Below are 10,432 nucleotides of genomic sequence, written 5' to 3' on the forward strand. Positions count from 1 at the left end.
AAAGTTTGGATACCAACAAAGTTGCTGAACCGCCGGATTGAGCTGGGAGTCGGTGTGACTGAAGATGAGATCTGATCATCTCTGAACATGCCGTGCTCCGGTTCTCAGCTGACAGCTGAACGATCAGAGATCGCATTTTAGGTCCGATCCTCCACGACCAAACTGACATGATTTTTGTTTAATCAGAAGAGGATGGAGCAGTCATGCGAAATATATCACTACTTATAACCTGAACATGCGTATCAGTGAGCGTGCCCCATCATCCGCCCATGCATGTGCTAATGTCTTTCTTGGTTTCAGAGGCAAGAAGATGGACAATCATGGAGAGCATAATATATGGGGAGGCTGGCTCTCGTCTAAGCTTGTTCAGATAATGGCCAAAGATCCAGCTCGTTGTAGGATGGACGGGCGCCGGTTTTCGAGGAGTGGAGCGCGCGCCAATGGCGAATGATGAACAAACCGGCCGTGGCAATCATCGGCTGCCACGGCGCAGGCGGCAGGACGCCGCCGGCAATGATTCCGGCGATCCAGACCGGATCAGCCGCAAAGCTCTCCCACCGTCTCACGCTCACGCCCCTCGTCGCCAAGCCATCCTCCTCGAAGCAGCAAAAGACACCAGGCCAGGATAGGCTAGCCGTTCGGGGTCTTCCGCTAATGATGGGGCGCAGTCCTTTCGAGGCGCCGGAGCGGAGGCTTTCGTCTTTCCACCGGGCGCCGGCACACCCATTGCACGATAAACCACGCAACCGTGCAGCAAGCAGACCTCAATTGGCACCCAGCCACCAGCATCGTCTTCCTCCTCGGAACCACGGGGATTTTTTTTCCGAGCTCTAGACGAGTGCAGGTTCAGATTCCGATTCGGTCGCTTCTTGTTCCCTGACTTCTCTCACGTGAATGAATCAACCGGCTGGGGGATTCAGAGCAAGAATCCAAGCACGCTGCTCCATTCCAGATATGGCACAAAACCTAGTTTAGGTCTCCAATTCGTACCACACAGCACACACCTGTATGGTACAATCTGTACTGAGAAAACAGTTTACAATCTACCCAAGCAGGGCGGCTACACGATTTTCTGCTCAGGACAAGCAGAGCAGGATCATCTAGAGAGAACACACACGAAGGAGGTGAGAGGTGATCGCATCGCATGGCCTGGATTGGGGGCATGATTGCAGGCTGCCCATGCCATGCCATCCATGAAAAACACACCCACACACACCCACACGGCAAAAGAGCCCTTCCCAGCCTTTCCTCCTTGGCATTTGTGGCGCCTGCGTGTCTTTTCATTCACCCCCACCAGCCGGCATTACGAAATAAAAGGGCGCCGTTAGGGGCGCTAATACTATCCTAATCATGGAGCAGCGCAGCCTAAAGTGAGTGACCAGACCACCTTCCCTTTGTTGTTCCAGCAACTCCTTTCGCCTCCCCAACAAAGTTCCAGAAAGGAAGAGAGGGCATAGCCGCATAGGCAGCTAGGTACAACACATAGAAGATCATGCCGTGTCCTCCAATGGATGCAGCAGGTGCAGCCAAGAGTCAAGGCAAGAAGATGAGCAGAGGAGCTGCGAAGAAGACGACTCGGTCATCGTGGATGGCCGTTGGGCTGGGGTTCTACCATTCTTCCTCCTCCGGCAAGAACAGAACGCAGCCGGCGCAGGCGCCGGCAGAAGGCAAGAACATTGACAATGACAAGAGCAGCAGCAAGAAGAAGAGGAGCATCAGCATCAGCCGGAGCATGACCTGCGCGGGCTCCATCTGCAGCACCAAGGAGACCTCCGTGCTGAGCCGCCGGGAAGACCGCGGCGGCGGCGCCCGCAGCGCCTCGAGCAGGTCGCTCCGGGCCCCCGACGCCGCCGAGGTCGCCGACGCCGTGTACGCCGCCTCCGCCGCGGCCGTCTCCGCGACGTCGTCCTTCAACTCGGAGGCCACGGCTGCCATGACCTCCTCATCGTCCACCGCCACCTCGGCGTCCTCGCCGCTCTCATCGCCAGCGTCGTCGTCGTTCGGGAGCTCCTTCCGCGGGGTGCAGCAGATCAGGAAGCTCTCCGGGTGCTACGAGTGCCACTCCGTGTTCGACCCCAGGAGCCTCGGCGCCGCCGCCGCCTTCCCGTGCGCCGGCTGCGACGAGGTGTTCGGCAAGGCCGAGTCGCTTGAGCTCCACAGAGCATCCAGGCATGCAGGTAACCTTTTTCTTTTTCAAAAAAAAATCTAAAAGAACTTTCTCATCTTGCTTTGTTCAAACTAAAGCTTCACACTAACTCTTGAACATTTCTCCATGGTCAATGGCAGTTTCAGAGCTGGGGCCCGATGACACGAGCAGGAACATCGTGGAGATCATCTTCCAGTCGAGCTGGCTGAGGAAGCAGGCGCCCATGTGCAAGATCGACAGGATACTCAAGGTCCAGAACAGCGACAGGACGGTGTGGAGGTTCGAGCAGTACAAGGAGAGCATCAAGGAGAGGGCGAGCAGCGGCGAAGGCAGGAAGAACCCCCGGTGCGTCGCCGACGGCAACGAGCTCCTCAGGTTCCACTGCACCACGTTAACCTGCTCCCTCGGCGCCGGCGGCGGCACCGCCCTGTGCCGGGCGCCGGCGGCGCAGTGCAAGCTCTGCAGCATCGTCAGGGATGGTTTCAGGTAACTACCAAAGCAACTGAGCAGAATTTTCAGATCAAGTAAACGTTGGTTGCAAATGATATCCGTTAATTTGGCACAACGTGAATCATCAGGGTCGATGGTGATGGGAAGGTTGCAACAATGGCGACGAGTGGGCGTGCTCATGACATGGCGCAGGGGTTGTCTGACGGCGAGAAGAAGGCGATGCTGGTGTGTAGGGTGGTTGCGGGGAGGGTCAAGAAGACCGGCGACAGGAAATCTTCAGAGGACTCTGACTGTGATTCTGTCAGCCCCAGCTCAGAGGGGGTCTGCTCAGATTTGGAAGAGCTCTTCCTGTTCAATCCTAGAGCTATACTGCCCTGCTTCGTAGTCATATACAGTGGCTATTAGGTTATCGCCAATAGCGCAACTTAGTTAAATTTAGCTAGTGTTACTTTTGCTCTATGTTCAACCTGTTGTTGCTTCCTTTGTTCTTTCATGCTCATCAGCTAGCTCATAAAAAGCATAATGTTCGGTTGCAAATCTTTCCAAGTTCCTCTGCAGTAGGAAATAAAGCACAGTTTTGCTAGCACACCATGTGACCATTCAAAAAAAAAAGTACAGCTAAAACCACAAGAATCATTCAAATTAGTTTTTGAATGTAACACGTCGACAACAAGAGAATAATCTCACACACTACCAACAAAAATAGTCAGTGGTGCCTGGTTCCAAGATCTAACTAAACCAATATCAAAACATCGGTTTTGTCGTCATGTGCTGAGCTCAGATCAAATGCTTGTCTCCATAAGCATTTCAGCTCCTTCCAAGAAGCAGCTAGACAAGAGGTTAAGAACAAGCAGGCACTTTGGGGGAAGCAATGAACTGCGCAAATCTTATATTCTCCTGGAGATGGCACCATTCAGCTACATCCAACTCAATGCAATACTAAATACAAGTTTAGTACTGATCCCTAGCAAGTGCTGCCTGTCTGTCCTATGCTCTATAACCGGTATACAACAAGGTAATTGTACTGTAATTTAATCAACAACATTATGAGGTTGTCAGCTTGTGCACAATACCTATAGGCTGATTCATTCTAGCCAAACAGATCATGGGTTAAGGATTGTTTGTTAACTATTGTTAAGCTAGTATTCCCATATAGTGTTCTGCTCATAATGAAACATCATGCAGCTAATGGAGGCAGTGACAGGAGAGTACCGTTGGCACAATACAAAATTTGTGTCCTCAATTTTCTTGTTTTGATTCCACTGGGTGCAGCAAACAACGTTCTTAGAACGTTATGTCTAGATGTGGGGCTATATCAAGATTCAAATTGAAAATACATACTAGGAAGCAAATGTATATCCTACTGGATACCTATTTGTAGTCTAGAAGGTGCAAGACCTCTAGTTTGGGGGATGCAAACTAAATACTTAACTGGCTCATAAGTTTGTTAAAGTTCATCAGACTAGCTTACACCATGAATTTTTTTTCTGAACATAAAAATGCAGATTTAGCTAGATGATACATTAATGGTGCTGTTTGTGAAAAATTTTGTATGTACTAGCACAATTAGTCATGAGATCTCACTAGTCATCTATATAAGCCATTCGAAATTGAAATTAGTGTGCTATATAGAAGCAAGTAGACAAGAGAGAACAAACAAGCACTTTAAAAAAGGTTATTAGTTACTATTCGTCAGAAAATGCTTGCCTTTTAATGATACAGCTAGATTAGTCTGTGGATTATGATGTCATAAGCAAGTTTCGCCACAATCTTATGAAATCCTAAAACAACCTATTCATCACAAAATTCATACTTATTAATGATAAAGCATAACTAAGCCTGTCCTTTTTGTTCTCTAGTATCACTCTATGCGGGTAGAGAGCATACACCCGATTGCGTCGCCGAATAGGTCGGAGAAAACAAAGTCCGGTAGAAAGAGTAACCTTGCAATGGCGGAGGGTGAAAAAGAAAAACAGGGGGGCAGCAAGAGAGGTGAGTTTCTCCACCTCTTCTTTCAGTAGTTCACCGCTTGCCACCGTTCGCCCTTGCAATGGTCCAACGCCCCACAGGGAAGACTGATCAGAACAAGAAGACGCCCGTGTTGAGTGGAAAGCCAAGATCAATATTTTTATTTCAGCTTGTATAGGCCTTGCTATACTTTTCTTTTCTGACAGGATGATTAAGTAGTTACTGTCTAAAGAGGGAGTTGGGTCGATATATTCAGGCCTTGGAAATTTGTCATGGGCAGGGGTGGAGGAGCCTTTGATCTGACACCATGCGTCATGTGACCCATCATTAGGATTGTCCAGAACAAGTGACTGGAAGCGACACCTCCAGGACAAATCCATGCTGTAGCGGACCTATTAGGCGTTGTGATGAGCGGTGGGAAGTGCTAGCTGTTGGTAGTCAGAGAGCGTGCACCCAAACAATCCAGTGACCTAAGTCGTGTTGACCAGCATGATGAAGACACCAATTGTAGTGCTTAGGTGCATTCAGTAGAAGTGACGGATGCACGCATACAGTAAACATAACATAGACGTGAGTGTAAGTCTGTAAGAGCGGACATGACTTAGTCCAATGTGTCCATCGCCCTCCTCCTCCGGCGACTGGTAGGTAACCCCACATCCATTCCCTACTTTACACATCCATCCTACATCGCTTGTAGTTGGGACCTTTGATCTCAAATCTTGCGCAATCTTTCCCCAAACCTCTTGTGTGCTTGTACATACTGCAACGCCACCAACACGATAGTTGTTGTCACCTTGTGATCTGGTAGGGTGTCCTCGTTCACAAGCATAGGGATCCAACTAAATAAGGGATCATTTGGTAGGACTCTTATAGATTTTTTAGGATAATATCAATTTTACTACTCTCACCAATTTATTTTTATCCGTATAATCTCTTGAACTAAGTTGAGGTTCGAATTGCTTCCCCCAACTATTTCAGTTGGTCTACTTATCTTTTTTTGTGTGTGTCTCTCCATGTACATGTAGAATCTTATATTCAAACTTCGCGAGCGGGAGACAGCATGGTACCTTGTGTTACAAAATATTTAAAATCTTTTATAGTTATTTTCACAGGTTAGGCACATTTAGTATAGAATATAAATTCTAGAAATAGAAAATCAGCATGAAAAGTATTCTTACGTATTTTTCTAATTAGAATCACTTTATAAAATTTGAATTTAAAACTCGACATGTATATATAGAAGTAAAAAAAATCGGAGCTACTAGCGCCTGGACGTCTGATGAGAAGTTTTCCATCGGACGCTCCGTCGCAATATTAGAAATTAACTATTGCAACGTTCAAAATTATTACTTGCAACATCAAAAAATATACATGAAAATGCTTCTATCATCCGATTCTTGGATAGAAAATTTCCGCTACAACATGACACTATGTTTCATGCAACATGCAATGAGAATAATAATATGTAGAAATAGAGTTTTGTTACATCAACACTTACCTATCGCAACATTTAAAAATTGTAATTGCAATATTTTTGAACTACAGTTGCAACATCTAAAAGATTTATTTATTTTTAAAAAAAGTAGAATAACTAGAATTAGTCGATTAGATTAAAAAGGCGTAACATGACAAGTCAACTATTGAAACACCTATAATAAAATTATGCAACATCACCTTACATCTCAAACACACTGAAAATAACCACCGAAACATCATAGATCGATCTATAAAACAATCTTAAAACAATTATTGAAACATCAATAATCAACTAAAACTCCCACTACACCACCAGTAATCAACTTAAACTCCCTCTACAACATCATCGTATGTTTATTGCAATAAAAAATTATATAAAAAAGTTCACCGTAACATCCTTTGTTGAGGTTGGAGGAACTTTCCCACTGCAACATCAGCTTATAACTGTAAAATTATATGCAAAAGATTCACGCGGCAGCATCAGCGCGCTCGATAGGCGCGTCCGATTTTTTACTGGTGTCGGACCTAGCGTTACCGAAAAAAAAAAATCCTCGATTCATTCCCAGCGAGATCCGAGGAGCGAAAGCGGTTTCAGCCTCAGCCCGTCTCCCCTGTTCGATCACGATTCGCAGCCGCCCTGCGCCCGTCTCCGCCGTCCGCCGGCCGCGCCGCCTCTCGCCGGCCCGCGCCCCCTCCTCTACGTCGCTCGCGCGCCCTCTCCTCTCCGTCGCAGGATACGGCGCCGCTCGTCTCCCAGGCCCGCGCCGCTCCTCTGCGGCGTCCGCGCGTCTCCTCGCGCTCGCGCAGCTGGCCTTGCGCCGCCCGTCTCCCCGGCTGGTAAGAGGGCTACCAAACACGGCCTCCTCAGTGTGGATTATGAACACCGCATCAAGCGTGGCCTAGTATTCGAACCGCATCCAAGCATGGGGATGGGGTTGCTTCTAGATCGCCTTTTATTTCTTAGGGTTTGGTGATATTTTTGTGGAGAAATTAAGCCCCACGACTTTAATTCTAGCGCCATTTTAATTTTCATTAGATGTCTTATGATCAGAACAAGAAGGGATCTGTGTTGAGTCAAGAGGTAAGATCAATGTTTGTTTTTGGGCTTCTACAGCCGTACAGGCTTTGCTATACCTTTTTCTGACAGGATGATTAAGTAGCTATTGTCTAGAGAGGGAATTGGAGCATGTCTTATAGCAACAGTGTTAAATTACACTGGAATATTCTATGTGATAGTGCCTGTGAATATGCTGACCCTTTTCCTGAGCATCCAGCATTGTTATTTAAAATCTACATAACAAAATTGAGATGTAATTGAACTGAAAGAAAGATGCATTTTTGTAGCGTAAGCTGTGAATTTCTTCTTTTGTGTTTCCTCCTGTGATCATTACTTGAAAACTAGTGGTTGTGCTTCTTCATTATTGGATTGAATTCTAAATTTTTCAACAATGTTATGATTTGTTTATAAACAGAAGTGCGGGTATGACTGCTTATTTGAAAGATGAAAATGAAACAGAGAATGCTCTCATGATATTTGGCAAACAAGCTACTTATCCACATACAACTTGATGTGTAAGTTCTAACCGCATTCTAGGAGTTGCAAACAGAATTAACAAATTTAAAAAATTAGTTCTTTGCCCATTTCAATGCGAGGAAAGAATTCCTGAACTTTAAGCTCATAATATGTGCAAGTAATGCAAACAGAAACTTTTAAACATGCTATCAGCCAGGGGAGGACCTCCTGCAGTTCAGCTGAGATGAATTGCATATGGTATCACCCAATTTTACGCATATAGTCCTACTTTTAAGCAAGTAGAACAAATTACCATGTTAATGTCCTGCTGTCCATATTTAATAACAAAATACAACTAAGGGCTTTCTTTGTTTGAGTAGCCAAGCCAATTTGTGCTTAGGGCTTCATGTGCGTGCCAATTTGTGTGTAAGTCGTGCTCATAAACAATTTTTGTAAATCAGTATAGGCAACTGAGCAATTACCAGTACAGACAATTTGCTTAACTATTTGTAGAGAATGATGTTGGGCATCTTCAATAGGGAGCATAGTAAACTGTAGAAATGTGTACCAAAATAGTGTGTCTTTGATTAATTAAAGTTTGATTTCCTTTCTTCAAAATACTGATATCCTAACTCTAGTCATTCAACTTTTATTGGATGTCCTTCCTTATGTTATTTGAGAATTTATGCTATTTACCGGAAATTACATTATCATACTATGCGAGTTTCTAATATGGGATTTTCTAACATGTGAGTTTTTTTTCGTGATGTACCAGAATTTATGCTTGTATTTTCTAGTAGCTATGTTTCCTGCAACTTCATAATGAAATGCTATACCTGTTGTGTTTGATGTTTGCAGTTGTATCAATATGGTAGTGCTATTGCAATCTCAGATCATATTTATGCTTAACATCACTTTGTATAGATATGTAGCAACAGCAGCATATCCAGATGTGCAATGCCTAAATTCGGGATAATGCACACTATGACAAGTCACAGTGTTACTAAGCTAGTGCTGCTCTGTTTCAGTTGTTTTTTTTCTTATTTGTTCCTCTTGCCTTCATTTGGATGTATTGCTAAGAAAGGCTTAGCACTGGAGTGGCTGCTCATCTCCCTCCCTTGATGCGGTAGTAGCCGTCTAGTCTATTTTCCCATATTGGATTGTTTTCGTGCAACAACATTTGTGCTGTCCAGATCATGAACCCATCATAAAACATATTTGACATTTGCTTTGAATTATCATTTGCTATCATCTGCCAAACTGATAGCCCTGACAAGGTTGTCAATTTCTTTTTTTTTTCCAGAGAAATGGAACTGGGTGATAAGGCAGTTGGTTTTCTGCTAACGCTAACGAGCTTATCCATCTTCACCTACTATACATTCTGGGTTATTATCTTGGTTAGTAACTTCTAAGTTTTTGTCAGTTTCAGTTGAAGTAGAACTGTTATGACTTTATTTCTGAATGATTGTTTTGTTTCTCTTATTCCCACCTAGCCGTTCGTTGACAGCGACCACTTTGTGCACAAGTACTTCCTGCCTCAAGAGTATGCGATTTTGATACCAGTGATTGCCGGCGTGGTTCTCCTTTCGTTCTTGAGCATCTTTGTGGGTCTCGTGATGCTCAAGTCAAAGAAAAAGAAGAAGACCACTTGATTGGGTCTGGCATGTACATTTTAGTACTCTTCACTTACTATGATGATTAAATCCATGAGTTCAGAGTCTATGTAATTGCTAGAAGCTCGGTAAACAGTTCCATCGTATTGAAGGCACTCACTTTGTAACTCAGATATCTATTGTCATTTTTGATTCTCAGGTCAAGTTAATTAAGAAATATATGTTTCTATGTTGTCCTTTTGACCTGTCGGGTTGTCATTAGAGCCCAGGTTCACGCTCTTCCGATTGGAGAGCATGTTGCTGTCGATTGACAAGCAGATCATGGCCAAAAGAGAAGAAAAGAGAGCACCAGCTGCTAGGATAAAAAGGGTAGGGATTGAAGGACGTAGGAACTCTTGATCTATTTCTTGCTTAATCAACGAGATACAATCCCATCCTTTTTATGCTAATGGAAGACGGCAGCTAAGCAGATAAGCAGTAGGCCGACTCTAGGGAGGCCTGGTTCTGCTGCTCCCTTGCATGGGCGCTCATGGGCTGAGAAAATTAGCTCTAAGAGGTTAGTTTTTTGGTTGGTTTCGTCAGAATGTTTCACACACACAGAAAAAGTAGTAATAAGATCAAAACACTAATGTTCCAGCAGTGTAGTCGTGCACATTTGGCCGTGATTTTCATCTGCCGGTCGTGTTTCTGGTTCGACTTTTCTTTTTTTTTTTTTTGGCCAAGTTCTGGTTGGACATGATGACCGCCTGGCTGGTCACTACGTGCCCGGCGTCCGACGTCCAACATCAACGCCAGTTCATTTAATAACGCGTGTTGCACCTACGGATGGAATAGAAGGCCGTTTGTGTCCAGACCGTGGTCCAGCATGTACTGCAACCCGATCATGCATCCCACCCGATTAATTCCATCGTTGCACGTCAATTTCAATAATTAATGCACGCTGAAACTTCCGTACCGTAAAGATGTTAGCCAGCTACTTACTCCGTTCCACCGTTCTAAATTATAGATTGTTTTTACATTTTAGATGTGTATAGTAAAAATTATGTATCTAGAAATGCTAAAACGATCATCGGAGGGAGTAGCTCCTAAAGTCATGGCTAGCTCGTAGCACAAGTCGTCGCGTTCCTAGCCACGCCCGGCCTGTTGGGTGAGTGATCAGATCCATCGACCTTTTTTAATTTGTCTTGTGTTAATTACTACCTGCACATGTACAATTATGAAGCTTGCTGAACTCTGATTGTGGATGAGCAGGCAAATTGTTTAGGT

General features: G+C 44.8%; 2 protein-coding genes across 2 annotated transcripts; both read left to right on the forward strand.

Moving 5' to 3' along the window:
• The first annotated feature begins 1,357 nt into the window (after positions 1-1,357).
• LOC112903299 lies at positions 1,358-3,148 on the forward strand. Its single transcript, XM_025972539.1, has 3 exons — positions 1,358-2,177; positions 2,287-2,632; positions 2,725-3,148. The coding sequence occupies exons 1-3, from the start codon at positions 1,493-1,495 to the stop codon at positions 2,999-3,001; spliced, it is 1,308 nt and encodes a 435-aa protein (XP_025828324.1). The 5' UTR covers positions 1,358-1,492; the 3' UTR covers positions 3,002-3,148.
• Positions 3,149-6,588: 3,440 nt separating this feature from the next.
• LOC112902768 (dolichol-phosphate mannose synthase subunit 2) lies at positions 6,589-9,403 on the forward strand. The gene is made up of 3 exons (XM_025971939.1): positions 6,589-6,877; positions 8,857-8,950; positions 9,047-9,403. Exons 2-3 carry the CDS (start codon positions 8,861-8,863, stop codon positions 9,203-9,205), a joined length of 249 nt encoding a protein of 82 aa, XP_025827724.1. The 5' UTR covers positions 6,589-6,877; positions 8,857-8,860; the 3' UTR covers positions 9,206-9,403.
• The last annotated feature ends 1,029 nt before the right edge of the window (positions 9,404-10,432 follow it).

The sequence above is a fragment of the Panicum hallii genome, chromosome 8, assembly GCF_002211085.1.
Source record: "Panicum hallii strain FIL2 chromosome 8, PHallii_v3.1, whole genome shotgun sequence".
Classification (NCBI taxonomy): Eukaryota; Viridiplantae; Streptophyta; class Magnoliopsida; order Poales; family Poaceae; genus Panicum; species Panicum hallii.

What these genes read in the sequence shown, in the direction of transcription:
- LOC112903299 (XM_025972539.1), top strand. Translation starts at nt 1,493, where the DNA reads ATGCCGTGTCCTCCAATGGATGCAGCAGGTGCAGCCAAGAGTCAAGGC. An exon ending in CAGAGCATCCAGGCATGCAG is followed by an intron (nt 2,178 to 2,286) that starts GTAACCTTTTTC and finishes GGTCAATGGCAG; the next exon opens with TTTCAGAGCTGGGGCCCGAT. An exon ending in ATCGTCAGGGATGGTTTCAG is followed by an intron (nt 2,633 to 2,724) that starts GTAACTACCAAA and finishes GTGAATCATCAG; the next exon opens with GGTCGATGGTGATGGGAAGG.
- LOC112902768 (XM_025971939.1), top strand. Translation starts at nt 8,861, where the DNA reads ATGGAACTGGGTGATAAGGCAGTTGGTTTTCTGCTAACGCTAACGAGC. An exon ending in CATTCTGGGTTATTATCTTG is followed by an intron (nt 8,951 to 9,046) that starts GTTAGTAACTTC and finishes ATTCCCACCTAG; the next exon opens with CCGTTCGTTGACAGCGACCA.